Below are 17546 nucleotides of genomic sequence, written 5' to 3'. Positions count from 1 at the left end.
TCGTTGAGGTGAGCTAAAATTACATGAAACTGTAAAGTTTAAAGATATTTATTTTGTATTATGCAAAACTTAAAAACAAACATTCCCAAAAAGAATGTATATAAAGTTGTGAATATCTAGAATGGCAAAAATGTCTATCTGTACATTTACTTCATATACTCATTACATAACTGAAATACTTTACAAGAAAGCTCATTGTTTTACCATTGGCTGCTATTTCAAATAAAATGAAATAACCTGCAATGAATATTGATTATATTTTATCTACACTTCATCAAATAATGCCATGAGTTGTATGCATGGTAAAAAAAACAACACTGTGATGAAGTTAATAAATATTTAACAAGCTGATAGGAAGCAAAACAAAATAGCACTTGTAAAAATTAGTTCAACAATACATAAAATTTTATAAAGTTCACTTTACAACATTAAAAATAGAGAGCACTAGTCTCAGATCTAAGATTTTCTATCTGTGTGGAATTGTTTGATATAAGAGTATTTAATAAGCATGTTGGGCCACAAACAATGACTGTCCTCCTGCAGCACTTTCCATACCTCCCTCATACTTCCCTACAGCCGCTAAACCATTGGCCTGGTATAAACAAGACAACATACAGGTTAGAAATTAAAAGCAAATGACTGAAAATTTTACAAGAATGTACATGTATATCAGACATTTTCTAGTTTCTGTAAAATATTTGATAGTAAACAAAAGAAGTAGTTCACAAATGAAATCAGAAATGTGTTGAGAATGTATCATCAATGCCACAAAACCAAGTGCATGCTTAATACACCTTAAATTTACCAACCTTTGCACGTTTAATGAGTTCTGCCTGAGCAGCTGCCACATTTTCATCCTTGCCCTCCCATATTTTTAAAACAGAGGCCTGCAGGGCACGTCCAAATGAGAAGGTCAAAGCCCAAGGTTTGGGGCCCTGAATAGCATTGATCATGTTCAGGTTCAAGGTCGCATCCTCCTCAGATTGACCACCAGACAGGAAGGTCACACCTACACAGAGAAAAGAGAAATAAATGTACAGTACATGTACAGTAAAACAAGGTTAAAGCGAACAAGCTTACCCTGTATAAAGAATTCATGCTTACAGTGAAGTGATTTTTATTCCTTGAAGTATTAAAAAACATTTTATGAACTTATAAACCGATATAACAAAATATATTTATAACAAATTAAAACTGTTCATCCCTAGCACTTTGCTATAAGCATGTTTTACTGTATACTTAACCACAAATCAACCTAAAATAAAAATTCTTCACAAAGGTAATTGTAGTTCTTAAGAAACATTTTTAGGACATAATATTGTATCTTTAGAGCTAACATTAACATTCATTCCTGATCTTTACTACATATCCTTTCAATGCATTTATCTGCTTCTTTTTTGTGTGTTACATGCATTCTAATGTACATATTAATGTATAAATGTTAGTGTACCTGGGACAGCAGGGGGGACTGTCCTACTGAGAGCAAGAATGGTGGCTCTGGCATTGTCCTCCTTAGCAAATTTCTTGGGACAGCTCATTCCAGCGGTGACCATGTTGGGCTTTAGTAAAGTTCCCTCCAGATAGACGTGGTGATCTGCCAGGGCTTTGTATGTAAATGCAAGGACCTGTTCAACAAGAAAACAGTAAACTAATCCTTGTCTTGAGACACTAGTTAGAGACAAATATATACATATGTAAAGAAGGTCAAGTCTCCTGACTTTTAAGACAACACGCATGGATAAACTTTCAAACAATGGTCAAATACAGACTGATTAAGTTCTTTATTTACATGAAGGGATATGAAAGAAAAAGAATTTTTGTGTTATGTTCATTTGGGCCTAAAGTGTAGGTGTGCTTTACTGCCTTTCTTATCAAAGAGTGTACAGTTTCTATCAGTTTGGTGCCATCTGTAAACTTTTCACATTTTCACTTTCTTCCCATTTTACAGAGGAATATACAGTATCTTATTTTTAGTTTTCTCAAGAAAACCAGTCATTTTAGTCAATTCAGTAGGGAAGCATCTGTAGATTCAGATTCCATCAATTCATAAAATCATGAATCCTCCTCCCCAATCCCCTCCCCCCTAACTAACATTAGGCCACAACTATGGCCAAAGTTTTCTGTGGCATATAAAGAAATTTGCCATCAGACCTTAATTAATATACCATGGATTTACTTGAGCTTTTGAAATATAGTACATTACATGGAAAAACAGAAGGTAAATGCAAGAAGAAAACATACTTGCTCTGTGACTTTTTGTGCTGCTTCTAAGTCGTGATCACCATCCGGTAAAACTTCCGGTTCTACAATGGGTACCAGGCCATTCTGAAACAAAAATATTAGGTTAGAGAAATGTACATCATATTTAACTGCTAGAACTTTCTGCTTTTCACAAGATTGATTGGGCAGACACAGTTTTCAATTTAGGATAATGTTAAGTAAGACATAGTACCAGTACTCATTCTATGGATGATTGCATAACTTTTATCTTGTGAACAAATACAATGCTGCTGTTTCAAAGAAATAAGATAAAAAGAAATATGTGATTTACCTATCAAGTTTTGTATTTCTAGCATTTTACAATACATGTATAGAGAAGTTCTATGATTGTCTAAAACTTCTATCCAATCTACAGGACAATATGCCTAAGAAGACATAAACAAACATTATCTTATGCTAACTTTATCTGGGTTCAATATTAGTTAACTGTTATATCATGACCTTTTTCCAAAAGATAAATACATTCTTAACTACATGAATACAAGTGATCTTGAATAAAATAATCTTAGTAAATCACATTTCTGGAATCCAGGAACTAAACCAGCAAGAAATATGACTAATGACAATGACTGAAATAACTGGGGGCCTGACCATCTGAGGCAAATAAAGATTTCACTTCAGGCGATTAACTGTATCACACCTGGCTGGACATGTTAAAATTTCCACAAATTAAAAATTTTCACTGATGAATCTATCTCAAATCAACTAGCTTTACCAGTAGCAAAGCATAACAAACCAAGTGGCAGAGCTCCTCAGTCTATATACGTTATGCTGACTCAGTCCTATAGTCACAGAAGACACAAGTTGCTTTTTGAATGACTTTTTAGGATTGCAACTTGCCGGCCACTTGCAAGGCAGACCATGTTAACAAATTCCATGGTTTTACATATGTAATAAAAATCATTTTTGAAAATGACCTCTTTTTATCAGGCTAGTAGATCTTTGGCAGGGCTGACAACTTTCAATGGCAGTCAGCCCTGCCTGTCTAGCTATTTTCATAGTGAGATTCAAACACTGCTAATGAACACAAATTGATAAAATGAAACATGTCCTTACATTCTGAACTGAGAAGATAATTTAGGATTGCTAGTACTTCATAAAATAAGCCTACATGCAAGTCTGTGTGATTTAAAAACCAATAACTCACACAAAACTAAAAAACTTTCTTCATATTTACATTTTACATGTTTAAAAGCAGAAAAAATACACTCAAGCTTTGAATTTATTGCTGCCCTTTATTGTTATATTTTTATTGTCTCTTTAGCCTTATTGTAATGTTTAGCGCAAGTATCTCCATGTATATTTCTATGCATGAGTATACACAAAAATGGCATTCAAATCATTTTCATAGTTGGTTTTGTAGAAAAACACAGCAAATGTAAATATTTAACTGTATCACATCAAATGTATACTTGTCTTACCTGCTGACAAATGCTGGCATAACGGGCCAAGACATTGGCATTCTCTAACATGGCCTGGTAGGAAGGTGTGTATTGCTGGATTTTTAGAACACAACGCCATTTAGCAAACTGGGCACCATCTTTTTTGTACTGTGCACATCTTTCTGACAATCCATCCAGACCTTAACAAGAATTTCAAGTATAAAAAACTTCTAGAAATCTAATTGAGTTCCACATTAGTCATGATATTCTGTATCAAGACAGGCCTATAACAAACATCTGCCATGGAATGATCCTATACATTGATTATTTTTCAAACATTTATATGCACACAAAAAAATAATCCTACCCTGTGTAGTACACTCATTCTCTGTGCCAGCAAGTGGGACAACACCTTTATCCACTTTGATTCCTGGAATGATACCCTTGTCTTGCAGAACTTTTGTAAATGGAACTCCACTCTTAGTTTTTTGATAAAATGTTTCATGGAACATGATGACACCACTAATGTTTTCTGCTGCAACTTTGTCAGATGTGAACAACAGCTCCCTGTAGCGCCTCCTGTTTTCCTCAGAGTTCTCCACATTTATGGGAGCAAATCTCTTTCCAATGGAACCTGAACACATATACATTATCATGCATGAACTATTGCAGATATCTATTAAACACTGTCATTTTCCTACTCATAGTTGTATACACTCTGATAATAACATTCGTTGTGAAGAATTTTCAAATAGGCAACAGTACGCAAGACAATATTTAGCATATTACCTATAAAAACATAGGTAATCAAAGATTACGAAGCTCACCTCGACGAAGGTTATCTATAAGTAAGGCAAATCTCACATCATATTTTTTCTAGTTAGTGAACATCCCAAGATCAATATCTATACAAGTTTGGTTTAAGAAGGACTTATAATTACTTGGAAATAGACCTGCTCAAAAAACTTTAACCTGGTCACTCATCTGGAAAATGTAGGTCAGATTCAGCATCCGAAGCAAGTGTGTAGTGTTCATCCCTAGATGCATCATCCATGCAAGTTTGGTCCAGGTAGGGCGTATAGTTACTTGGGAATGGACCTGCTCCAAAAACTTTAACCTGGTCACTCATCTGGAAAATCTAGGTCAGATCCAGCATCCGAAGCAAGTGTGGTAGTGTCCATCCCTATATGCATCATCCATGCAAGTTTGGTTCAGGTAGGGCTTATAGTTACTTGGGAAAGGATCTGCTCCAAAAACTTTAACCTGGTCACTCATCTGGAAAATCTAGGTCAGATTCAGCATCCGAAGCAAGTGTGGTAGTGTCCATCCCTAGATGCATCATCCATGCAAGTTTGGTTCAGGTAGGGCCTATAGTTACTTGGGAATGGACCTGCTCCAAAAACTTTAACCTGGTCACTCATCTGGAAAATCTAGGTCAGATCCAGCATCCGAAGCAAGTGTGGTAGTGTCCATCCCTAGATGCATCATCCATGCAAATTTGGTTCAGGTAGGGCCTATAGTTACTTGGGAATGGACCTGCTCCAAAAACTTTAACCTGGTCACTCATCTGGAAAATCTAGATTAGATTCAGCATCCGAAGCAAGTGTGGTAGTGTCCATCCCTAGATGCATCATCCATGCAAGTTTGGTCCAGGTAGGGCTTATAGTTACTTGGGAATGGATCTGCTCCAAAAACTTTAACCTGGTCACTCATCTGAAAAATGTAGGTCAGATTCAGCATCCGAAGCAAGTGTGTAGTGTTCATCCCTAGATGCATCATCCATGCAAGTTTGGTCCAGGTAGGGCGTATAGTTACTTGGGAATGGACCTGCTCAAAAAACTTTAACCTGGTCACTCATCTGGAAAATCTAGGTCAGATCCAGCATCCGAAGCAAGTGTGGTAGTGTCCATCCCTAGATGCATCATCCAAGCAAGTTTGGTCCAGGTAGGGCTTATAGTTACTTGGGAATGGATCTGCTCCAAAAACTTTAACCTGGTCACTCATCTGGAAAATCTAGGTCAGATCCAGCATCCGAAGCAAGTGTGGTAGTGTCCATCCCTAGATGCATCATCCATACAAGTTTGGTTCAGGTGGGGCGTATAGTTCCTTGGGAATGGACCTGCTCCAAAAACTTTAACCTGGTCACTCATCTGGAAAATCTAGGTCAGATCCAGCATCCGAAGCAAGTGTGGCAGTGTCCATTCTAGATGCATCATCCATGCAAGTTTGGTCCAGGTAGGGCTTATAGTAACTTGGGAATGGGACTTGCTCCTAAAACTTTAACCGGGACGTCGACGCTAACGCCGACGCCGACGCCGGGGGTATAGCATAAGCTCATCTCGACTTCGTCGAGGTGAGCTAAAAATGTATTGATTAAAAGACTTAATATATATCAAGTCAAAACACTTGTATCAGTTACCATGGGTTTGAAAAAATTAAGTACAACCGAATATGATATAGGGATTAATTGACCATTTTTTGGTACAGTGACCTGAAACCTTTCAATAGGGAATTTTCACTTGAAAAAGTGGCAAAATGGGGAAAATTGATGATTTAATTTTACTGACCCCCCCCCCCCCCCAAAAGAGTTGCTTTTAAATTTGGGACAGCAGGGTTTGACATTAATGTTAGTCTGTTAGTCTCAGACTAATACATTTTCATTCAGACTAATAAAATCTGTGGCTAATTAGTCCGAACGGACTAATACAAATTTCTGGAAAAAAAATCAATAAATTACCGATGTTTCATTCTCGACAACTTTCACTGGAAAACCCTGCATGTATTTTTAGCTTTCTAGCTTCTTGGGGGGAAGTTAGGTAATTCCGAGTCAATTCGTCGCTGAATTTTAGGACTGATTGGTATGAAATTAAACATTTTAGCGATCATGATTTAGTATGACACATAAAGAAAGATGTCAGATGTTTGGATGTAATGTATAGAGAAAAACGAACGAGATCGGGAATACGATCGTAGTTTCTAACCGTGAGATTTCAATGAATCTTGGAATAAAACATTTCACATAAATGCTTTGTTTATTTCAAAAAAGTATAAAAAGTACATTGCAGTGTTTATATTTAAATTAACTGTTACAAAACATTGATGTTTTTTTTTTTGACAGACTCATAAAATTGCGTGCAGACTAGTAAAAGTAATGAAGCACTAGTCCGGCCAGACTAAAGCCTAAAAATGTTAGTGTCAAACCCTGGACCGAGTCCTTCTACTGGACACACATGCATTGCAATGGTTATTAAGCTCTGTGATATCAAATCAGTATCAATATTTACATTTATCATGCTTACTGAATTTTACTATTAGCTTTTGTCTTCCTATATTTGGAAGAATATACTAAATTATCTTTAAAATTATTTAAATTTTGAAGTTTGCAGAGAATGTGAATGAGTCAATCAAGTACAATAACTACCTGTTGATTCATCAGCAGCTAGAATTCCTTTGCCAGGAGCAACAATGGCTTTAGCAATGTTTCTCAATTCTTCCTCCTGTTTCGGAGTGAGGTACTGTGGAAAAACCGGCATGTTTGATCTGAAAACATAAATTTAAGCAATACACATTACCACTAAAGTAACTGCCGGGGGTATAGTACTTATAACAATATTTATTATCACTATATACAAATATACAATATACTCTGTAGTGGGTTCTGGCCCGGGCTGACTCACCGTCTCTGCAGCACGTCTTGTCCGTCTGACATCTTGGCGCTGAAAGAGATCCGTGCGACTGTCCCGCCATCTGACGTAGCCTCGTCAGTAAGTCGTACCACGGGACAGTCGCACAGATACTACACTCCCCCCCGTTTTCTTTGAAAGGCGGGAGTCCACAGTGCGAGGGAGGGTCCGGAACCATCTCCAACGATGGGGCGCTGTTAACGCCCACCCGGGCGGACTGCCCAGGGACGACTAGTGCCGGGGCGAGCCCCAGATAAAACACACCCAAGATAACTCCTGGGAAAAAGGGGTCTGGGATCGCTCCCAATTAAACACTTCCAGGCCCTAGAGTCCGGGATAGTTCCCAGGTAAAGAGTCTGGCCTGGCAGGGTACGCTAGAGCGGGTCACAACCAGCTGACCCACTCACCATTCCTGTAAAACCGCCAGGGTAACCCGTCTTACCCTGGGCCAAGATGGGGGCTCCAGAACAACACCAATGTTTGCTACCCGGGGTTCCCCCATACAATTGGGGCAGATATACTGATCCAGGGAGGAAGCCTCCTCTGAAGTGACCCCCACACAAACCCCGTGGAACCAACCGTCACACTGGTCGCATTGAATCATTAGCCCCCCATCGTCCGGTCTACGACAGAAACAATAGAGCTCAGAATCTGTCAGATCCCCATCTGACGACTTAGCAGACTCGGTAGAGGGCGACCGCACTTTACGTGGGTGCCCCCGTTTTCTCGGTATACGGGGAGGGCTGTCTGAGGACGAGCTCAACTGGGAAGGTCCAGGGACCTCACTCGAGGGAGTTTTCTCCCCTGGGGACAATGGGACACTACTTAACTCACCACCTTCCTGGGACTGGGCTCTGAACTTCTCCTGATACCGGGACAGCCATAATGGTATGTCCCGATCTACACACTTTTTCAGGCGATCATGGTTGACAACCATCACCGAGAGCTTGGTCTTCACTCGGTAAAGGTGGGAGCTCAACTTTTTCAAGATAATACCTGGTCCCTTCCAGGAAGGGCTCAACTTCCTGCATTTCCCCTTGACAGTAGCTGTGTCAAGGACATAAACTAGGTCACCCTCATGGTAAGTTCTGGCACAGACCTTCAAGTCATAGTCCCTCTTCATTCGCTCCTCTGAGGTCCGGAGACGTCTCCGGGCTGTCTCATGAGCTGACTGGATGGCCTTCTCCAAATTCACTACGTAGCCCTCAAGGTCAACAGCCGGGTCCCTCTGAGGTGGGGCATACATCAGATCAGCAGGGATATTCACTTCCCTGCCCAACATCAGCTTGTTCGCAGTAAAGCCTGTGTTCCGGTTGACTGCAGAGCGCAAGGCACCTGCTATCTGGGCGAGATGTTCATCCCAGCAGTTCTGAGCCTTGTCTATATAACAACGCACAGCATCCATCAGGGTTCTATTATACCTTTCTACCTGGCCATTGGCTGAGGGGCGATAAGGAGTGGTGCGGGCCTTATGGATCTGCAACAAGTCGCACACTGCTGTGAAGAGCTTACTTTCAAAGTTCCTACCCTGGTCGGTGAAGATCTGGAAGGGACAGCCAAAGCGAGCAAAGAGCTGATCGACCGCAGCAGTAGCTGTTGCCTCAGCAGTCTGAGTGGGCAGAGGGACACACTCCACCCACTTAGTGAACTGATCGACCATGACAAGTACATATTCATTACCCTGTTTAGTCCGGGGTAGGGGCCCCAGAAAATCAAGATGGACTCTCTCCATAGGGGCGCCAGCATGGTACTTAATCATCTCTGCCCGGGAATGGCGCTGAGGATGCTTATTCCTGCTGCAAGGACCACAGGTGCTCACGAACTGTTCTGCCTCCCTCATCATGCCATACCAGAAGAATCTATCACGCAGGCGTGCCTTGGTTCTATCAATGCCCTGGTGGCCTGCTGCTGGGACGTCATGGCACAGGCGTAGAACCTCCTTCCTCAACTCCTCAGGGACAACTAAAAGTCTAGTCTTCACACTCCCCTCCCCCACCTCTTTCCAAAGGACCTTGTCCTGGTCTAAGGTGAAGGCCGCCCTATGGAGCCAATAGTTTTTAACTGCGGGACTCGCAAGGAACATCACACCTTCCTCTGGCGCTACATCATCGTCCAACCAGTCAAGAAATTGACCGATTTCCGAGTCCCTTGACTGGCATAAACTCATTTCCTCTGGGGTCAAACCCACAAATGACAACGGGCTACCAGAATCATCAGGGGGTGCCCCCACTACTGCCACAAAGTGGGGGTGCTTAGTGAGGCGAATCTGGGTCCGGAAGGGCCCCTCTACTGACTCCTCATCTTCAAAGTCAACTTCCGGGGGAGAGTAATGACCAATGCGACCTAACAATCCCCCAGAAACATAACCATAGGCCACTTCACTAACTGAAGGTTGGGCTGTCCCAGGGGGAGAGGGCAAGTCACCTGCTTCCTCAGTATTGCCCTCAGACTCTAAAACTGTCTCCTCCACAGTTTCTACCTCCGAGCTAGGCGTATATATCCAGCTTCCAGGACTGGCCAGGGGCGCCACATTGTCAACTTCTTCTGCAAAGACATTCCAGGTCTGGTGAGCCTTAACACACTTCGGGCATCCGCCGCAAGGTAAGTCGCTTGGGTGTATGGTGACATCAGCTCCAGCACAGATGGCACTAGAAGGCAACCGGGACAGGGCATCCGCGTTGACATGGCGTCGCCCTGAGCGATGCTGTATCTCCATGTCATACTGGCTGAGCTCTTCCACCCATCTGGCGAGTTGATCCTGGGGGTTTCTAAAGTTAAGGAGCCAAATAAGACTATGATGGTCCGTCCTCACAATAAATCTCCTCCCCAGCAAGTAATGGCGAAACAGGCGGGTAAAGCGGATAACTGCCAGCAGCTCCTTCCGGGTTGTGCAGTACTTGCGCTGCTCCGGGGATAGACTGAGGCTTCCATAAGATATGGGTCTCTCCTGGCCATCCTGTAACTGGGAGAGTTCGGCCCCTATGGCTTCATTGGAGGCGTCGGTGTCAAGTATAAACTCTCCATCGGGAATGGGGAGGGCCAGGACAGGCGGAGATGTAAGGGCCCTCTTTAAACCATCAAAAGCTGCTTGCTGCTCCGGGCCCCAGACGAAGGGTTTCTTGCCTGTGATCTTGTAGAGGGGCAGTGCCCACTCAGCATAACCCGCAATGAATCCCCGGTGATAGTTAGCAAACCCAAGGAACCTCTCTACCTCCTTTGCGTTGCTGGGGACAGCCCAGTCCTTGACTACAGCAATGTAATCATCTCCCATCTCAATGCCTTCCTTGCTTACCCGCCGCCCCAGGAATTCAACCTTGGTTTGGAAAAGTTCACATTTCTTCGGCTTAAACTTTAAGTCGTACTCCCGGAAACGCATGAACACAGATCGCAAGTTCTCCAGGTGATCCAAGAAGTCCCGACCTAAAACCAGGGCATCGTCTAAGAAGGCCAAAACAATACTCCAAGTAAGGCCTCTGAGTACAAGGTTCATCGCCCTAGAAAAGGTAGCCGGGGCATTACATAGACCAAACCCCATGCGCACAAACTCAAACAGACCATACTTCGTCAAAAATGCTGTCTTCTTCCTATCCTGGGGACGGATCTTTATCTGATGGAAGGCAGAGTTGGCGTCGAGCTTCGAAAACCACACATTTCCTGTAAGGGTGTCCAAGCACTCGTCTATCAAAGGCAGGGGGAATACATCCTTCCGAGTCACCTTGTTCAAACGGCGGTAGTCCAGGCACCATCTGACCTGACCGTCTTTCTTCCTAATCAGAACTGGAGCTGAGGCCCATTCAGACATAGAGGGCTGTATCACACCAGCCTCCAGCATTTTCTTAAGGTGGGATTCCTCCTCACCAGCAAAGAACATGGGAGTACGTCTCATCCGCTCCTTTACAGGGGGTGCGTCTCCGGTATCTATCTCGTGTTCTAATGCGGTGAAGTTCCCAAAGTCAAACTCACTCCGAGCAAATACATCTTGAAATTCTGAGAGCAGACTGGCCAGCAAGGCCCTCTCTTCTAAACTGAGTTCCACCGAGGAGCGCTCTAACAAATCCTGCAGAAATTCAGGCACCTCAGGGGATGTGGCTCCTGCCCCCCGATCCCCGTCATCCAGGCTGCCTACTGTCCGCACCAGGTAGGGCACAGGCTGGTGTGGATCAGCTTCCACTGCAGTACCAACAAGGCTACCCCCCATCAAGGTCACATCCCGATCTGAAGCGTTCACTACACAGATTACTGCACTGTCCCCTCCCACATGGTATGTATGGGGCATAAGAAGCACATCAGACTGCATATCAATGCCAGGGACCACCACAAAATCATCCAGCTTCTGATCCAGGCGACAGGGGCATAAAACAACAGAGCCAGCTGGAACTCGTACCTTCCGGGCCAAAGTCACCCTGGCCTCCGGAATCTCCTCAGCTCTGCCGAAGTTCATTTTAATTGTCTCCCCTCCCAAGGTCAAAGTCCCATGCTCTAAATCTAATTGAGCCTTCCGGGCATGAAGAAACTCCATGCCCAGCAACATGGGGTCCTGCAAGGGGGCGACATAAAGGTCAACCTCGTGAGTCTGTGTTCCTATGCTCACTGCCACGGGTCCCACTATGAAACCTTTCAACTTGGTGTCTTTACCCGCCTGAGTCATAGTAACATGTCTTCGTATCGGGGGCTTGGGCTCTAGCTGGTCATAAACCTGAGTCGACAAAACACTGACCTCAGCCCCCGTGTCAACCACAGCACTCACCCGTGTGCCTTGCACAAGTAAACCAACAGAAAACCCCGTAGATGGGCGCAGCTGTCCAATAGGTATAGTGGGCTCATTCCCCTCATCCTCTGGTGACCTCTGACCAGAGCCACCAGGCTTGGTCCTCCAAAAGCCCTGGAACTTCCTAGTCCTATCCCGAGCTGGTCCAAGTGGCTCCGGAGTGGAGTGGGGGGCCACAAGCTTCCCCACTTCCTCGTCCAAGGATGCCTCTTCCTCCTCAGCTGAGAATAGCTCCGGCGATTGGGGCGTCTCAAAGCGGACCCTTAGCCTGCGCCGCTTGCGCCTACGCCGCATACAGGAAGGGGGTTGACTAGCCCCCTGCTCCTTACTCTCCGAGTCTGTCCTCTCTGGGGACTGCTCTGGGTTCATAAATCGAACTGCCTGGGAGGGCCCTCCCTGGGATCCAGGCCTTCCACTTCTAGGTCCCCTCTCCTGGGACTCTGGCCTACGATACCTCTCACCAAGGGGTCCCTTCATCCGGGCTCCGCCCCGCGGCCCATCAGTAGCTACTAACTTCCCAGCAGCTTGGGTGGGGCAATCTCTACGAAAATGCCCCACCTCTCCACACTTAAAACACACAGTGGACTTCGGGTTTCGCTCTGCCAATCTGGGTGGCAGGGTACCAGTCCACTGGGGTTTAGGGAGGGGGGCAGATCCTGTCTGCTTAACAGCTTGTTCCAGCTTTTCCATTCTGCTCCGGAGGGCTTCCAGCTCCTCCCCAGCAGCAACATTTACCGTCCCGGGATCGTCCTGTTCGGCATCCTCATCAGAGATCACCTTCCGCAGCTCTTTCTTGGTCTTAGGCCTATGTAGCCGGGAGTGCTGGTAGAACTGCATTCGCTCCACGGCTTCATCCACGGTCCTGGGATGCCCATCGAGTGCGTAAAGGCCAGCGTCTCGGTCCTCGGCTCCATAACATAGCCTAGGTATGGCGTGTGTGTGCACGTCCGGCACACAAGGGAAGGCTCGTGTCGCCAAAGTCAGCACCCTGTCTGCCCACTGACGAAGTGACTCTCCTGGATTCTGATTGGCAGCCTGGAAGTTGAGTTGATGAGTGAGATCGGGGGCAGAGGAGCCAAAACGCTTCTCAAATCTCTGCAAGATCTCACCTAGGCAGAGCTGGCTACTGGTTTCCAACAGCAAGGTATAGTATTCGCTTGCTGCCCCCTCAAGGCAGAAACAAAACTGGTCGTGCTGCTCCTCCTCTGTCCATAGCTGGCTGCGAGATAATCTAACGAACTTGTGCAAAAATGCCTTCCAGCTGGTCTTACCATCATACCTAAGGTCCTTATACCGGGGCTTACCCCCAGTGGCTGCCCTACCTGGGTATGGTGTGGTGCCCTGGTAACCAGGTGAGCCATAATGTATTGGTGTACTAAAGTTGCAAGCCTGGTTAGCCGGGACTGACTGACTAGCATAGTATCCCGGATGGGCTGCCCCATACATGTTAGGTTGAACATGTGCTATCCTCTCCCCCTCCCTTCCAAAATGGCAGGCTGGGGTATTGGGATGGGCAAGACTACAAGTCATTGACACAGGAACACTATGGTGCTGCAGTGCACTGGGCATAGCCATACCATGGAGTGTGGCTGGAGTACTCTCGCCTCGATACAACACAGAATGGGCGTGGTCGGGTACTGGGGGTTGGGCATGCCTACCCCCAGGATTGATGTACACTGATTGGGGCGCATGGTAAGGTGTGCTTGAGGAACTAGCATACAATGATATAGGGTGGGGTCTTGCAGCAGTCACACCAGTGTCTAAAGGATTTACTTGTGAATGAACCATTGCTGGGGACACTCCAACATTTACAGGGGCTGGGGCAGATATAGTGCGTGGCATTGAGCTCCGGGGTTGCAAATCATCCCCAGGGAGAGAGGGCGCACCAAAATCTGCTAGTCTAGGTTGGCTCTGTATGGGTGCAGGGTCCCAGGTGAGCCCTACAGGATCTACGGGCCTCACATGTTGACGATCATACTCGGAGGTGAGCTGTGCGGGCCTCACAGGCCTCTCAGGTTGCTGACTAGCACACGGTGTATGGGACGGAAGGGCGGGGTCAAGTGGGTGTGGTACAACCTCACCCAAGCGGCTTGGTCTATAACCCATAGTAGCAGGGCCCCCCAGGTTAGCTATGTCTCCCACAAGGACAGGGTGGCTACTAACTGAATGCACATGCCCTAAAGAATATGGATGCTCTAACCCTGAATTTGAAGGGGCCTCACTATATTCTTGTTTAGGGTGGGTACAACCCACAGTGCTACCAGGTGAGCTACACCTACACAGGCTACCTAGAGAGGACACCAGGGAGTCACTTGACATCATCCCTGGTGAGCCAAATTGAGGCTGGGCAAACCTTACCTCTTTTCCTGACTCTCCATGAAATACACTACCCTCCCCACAGGGGATGCCCGAGTGCAGGCCGGGCATAGGTGTAGAGGGACCCCCCAGGGGCAACCCCCCTCCCATGTGGCCTGACATTGACTGAGCAAAAGGTGTGTGACGGGAGGCAAAATGCTCACTCCCGCTATAAGCGTATGGCGAATAACCCCCCTCCCCGGGGTATCCCCCCACCCTACCCGGAGTGTGAGGGGTGATATTGTCTGACCGCGTGATAGCCGGGTCACTACCCATACCTAAAGCCGACACGGCTTCCTCCAGGGACATATTCATAATAAATGGTACAAAATAGTTTTCAAATAAAATCACAGTCTACAAAATCACTAAATCACTTGCAATAAATATATACACAAATTAATTCCAGTTGATTCAAAAAATTATTGCATCAGAATCAAAAAAAAATTTGCAACTATCACACGTGCTCTCAGCACCAAAAATGGCGGCTAAAAACAATGCCAAAAAAAAAAAAAAAATTTTTCCTGACAGCAGTACGGGAATCTAGCACCGGGCCCCGCGAGTTGGGCGCCAGTAAAGTAACTGCCGGGGGTATAGTACTTATAACAATATTTATTATCACTATATACAAATATACAATATACTCTGTAGTGGGTTCTGGCCCGGGCTGACTCACCGTCTCTGCAGCACGTCTTGTCCGTCTGACATCTTGGCGCTGAAAGAGATCCGTGCGACTGTCCCGCCATCTGACGTAGCCTCGTCAGTAAGTCGTACCACGGGACAGTCGCACAGATACTACACCACTAACAGGAAATCAATGAGTAATAGGCAAGACAAGTCTTCCTGGATGAAACCTAACGAGTTTTCTGTCTGAAAATATGGTGCACTTGTCAATACATGAACATACCTGATACAAAGTCAAAGAAACTAGATTGAATATACAGATCAACAAACTCAAGTTCCTTGAAACAACCTTGGCACGTACAACCGTAAATATTCAGCCTGCAGAGTCGTGAATGTGTCAAGGACAACCGACCCACTCTCGTATTTTACAATTTCTGCCAAAATCGCAGAACTTTGGGGGTTTTCTCAAAGTATAATTTGCAAGCAATTTACGATGAAATAATTACCTTTTATGCTAACTGTCAAAAGACTAACCGTTCCTGGATTGTTATGTCCTTCGGGTTCACTGCAAACCGGCTGACTGACGTCACAATAAAAACGCAATCGTAAAACCTTTGTAGTTATCCCATTTCCGATGGGAGTTTTCGGAACGCCTCTCTAAAAGTAATGCCCAGTGTCGATAACGGTGAAACACACAATTTCCGGATAGTTTGAGCCTGTATTTTTTAGTGCTTGAAATTTTATATCCTGTAGATTTTTTCTTAAGCTTCTCTTTTTCATGTCATTTATTTTTTTCTGCCCCCATCGATTTGAAAAAAAAAATATCTTTATGCCTCGATCACTTTAGTTGCAGCAGGGACCTATGTACTAGTATATAGGTCCCTGGTTGCAGGTTATAACACAGATACTTGCACGGACAGGCAAACCTGCTTCTACGATGCAACCCACCCTTTTAATAATTTTATGATTAATTCTTTCTTAATGAATTAATTTCTTTTCTTTATATATTTTTTGGGTTATCTCTTTCCACATCTTCTACGTGTTCCTGATAATATCACTCATTCACTCATGACGAGGTAGATACAAATTTTAATAACAGTCGTTACCCCTACATATTTAAAAAGAGATATATGTATATTTGAGTTTTCAGGTGGGAAAAATATCATAGAAACAAGGAAAATAGTTGACATGAAGATTTAGCGAAGTTGCTTACCTTTTCTCTTTACATTTAGAGGTAACGTTCGTATCTTATTAAAATTTGAATCTGGGTCATAATTTTTAAAAATTTAAAGTGATTTTTGAACAGGGATATGTAGAGGAAGTGGTTAGAGATAAAAAAAAAAATAAAGAAAATTATATAAAAGAATAATTTTAAGAAATCATTTAGGTGGGGGGGGGGGGGGGGTCATCGTAGAACCAGTGTCTGTCCACAAGTACAGGTCTGTGGATTACAAGGGTGATGTACATACAAGTATTATGTATATACAAGTATGTATATGTATCTTTTTAATGCAAATACATGTATATACATGTAGTAATATTTGTAATACAGTGTAGGATTTGCCCACATGTCTATCATCCTCACAAGGTCGGGGTCCTGAGTCTACTCGTAATCGTGGGACCACAGGATCCCATGACCACGAGTGGACCCCGGATTCCTCATTGTGGGTGCATATCTACTTGCAGATTTCGCTTGGACTATATACATGTACATCATATGTATATATTTTACACCTTTAGCACCTGTTGGGCATTCAGAAAGTATACATACATTCGCCAGTGTTATTAATAAATCTGTATCTTTAATACCAAATGTTCCTGAAAATCTATAAATTCAAGAGTATTTTCTCTCTTTATCACATCATAAAATTTCACATATTTTATGGAATCCGTAGGTGTTTGTGAGATATGCAATCAGTCGGCGATATCATATGAAAATTCAACATTTTAAACCGGATTCATTTCAAACTCAGATCATTTCATTCTCATCTTAAGCTTTTCTAAAATTTTATTGAAACCTGTGTGCAACATTCTAGCATATTTTGCTGACAGTCAGACCCCCCCCCCCCCAATAAAATTAAGAAAACTTAAAAAAAAAATGAAAACACGATATTCACCTTAACTGTCTAGCTTTTCACCATGCATGTACATGTAGCAGAGGGTTTGTTAAGTACCTGGTGTTGATAAAAACGGAGCTTATAATACCGTTTCTTTGATATTGCATGGAGTCCATCAAGGGGATCCAAAGTAGGCAATTAAGACTCTTTCCGAGTTGTGACAACTGAGAGGTTCTCACGAGGCCCGTAGGAAGCAATTTCAGTTAGGGGGAGGACTACAAAATAAAAATTCTTCGACAAGAAAAAAAAGTTCACCGGGTGTAATTATTGAGAAGTAGCTTTGTTTTCTATAGTATACTATAGATGTCGACAAAATCGGGGGGGGGGGGGGCACGACGCC

General features: G+C 44.1%; 1 protein-coding gene across 3 annotated transcripts; it reads right to left on the bottom strand.

Annotated features, from left to right (window-relative positions):
- Positions 1 to 32: 32 nt before the first annotated feature.
- LOC133171690 (fructose-bisphosphate aldolase-like) lies at positions 33 to 15699 on the bottom strand. Of its 3 annotated transcripts, none has more exons than XM_061306476.1 (8): positions 15596 to 15699; positions 7084 to 7202; positions 4030 to 4296; positions 3702 to 3862; positions 2242 to 2325; positions 1451 to 1625; positions 810 to 1009; positions 33 to 592 (listed from the first exon to the last, which is right to left on the bottom strand). In XM_061306476.1, exons 2-8 carry the CDS (start codon positions 7193 to 7195, stop codon positions 500 to 502), a joined length of 1092 nt encoding a protein of 363 aa, XP_061162460.1. In that variant the 5' UTR covers positions 7196 to 7202; positions 15596 to 15699; the 3' UTR covers positions 33 to 499. The 3 variants fall into 3 exon arrangements, with proteins under 3 accessions (XP_061162460.1, XP_061162461.1, XP_061162459.1); XM_061306477.1 differs by lacking the exon at positions 15596 to 15699 and adding an exon at positions 15373 to 15480; XM_061306475.1 differs by lacking the exon at positions 15596 to 15699 and adding an exon at positions 7340 to 7386.
- Between the last annotated feature and the right edge of the window lie 1847 nt (positions 15700 to 17546).

This window comes from Saccostrea echinata, unplaced genomic scaffold, assembly GCF_033153115.1.
Source record: "Saccostrea echinata isolate AGI-Se365-2 ecotype Australia unplaced genomic scaffold, CSIRO_AGI_Sech_v1 ptg000054l, whole genome shotgun sequence".
Taxonomy (NCBI): Eukaryota; Metazoa; Mollusca; class Bivalvia; order Ostreida; family Ostreidae; genus Saccostrea; species Saccostrea echinata.
This window is presented reverse-complemented; position numbering and strand designations above follow the sequence as displayed.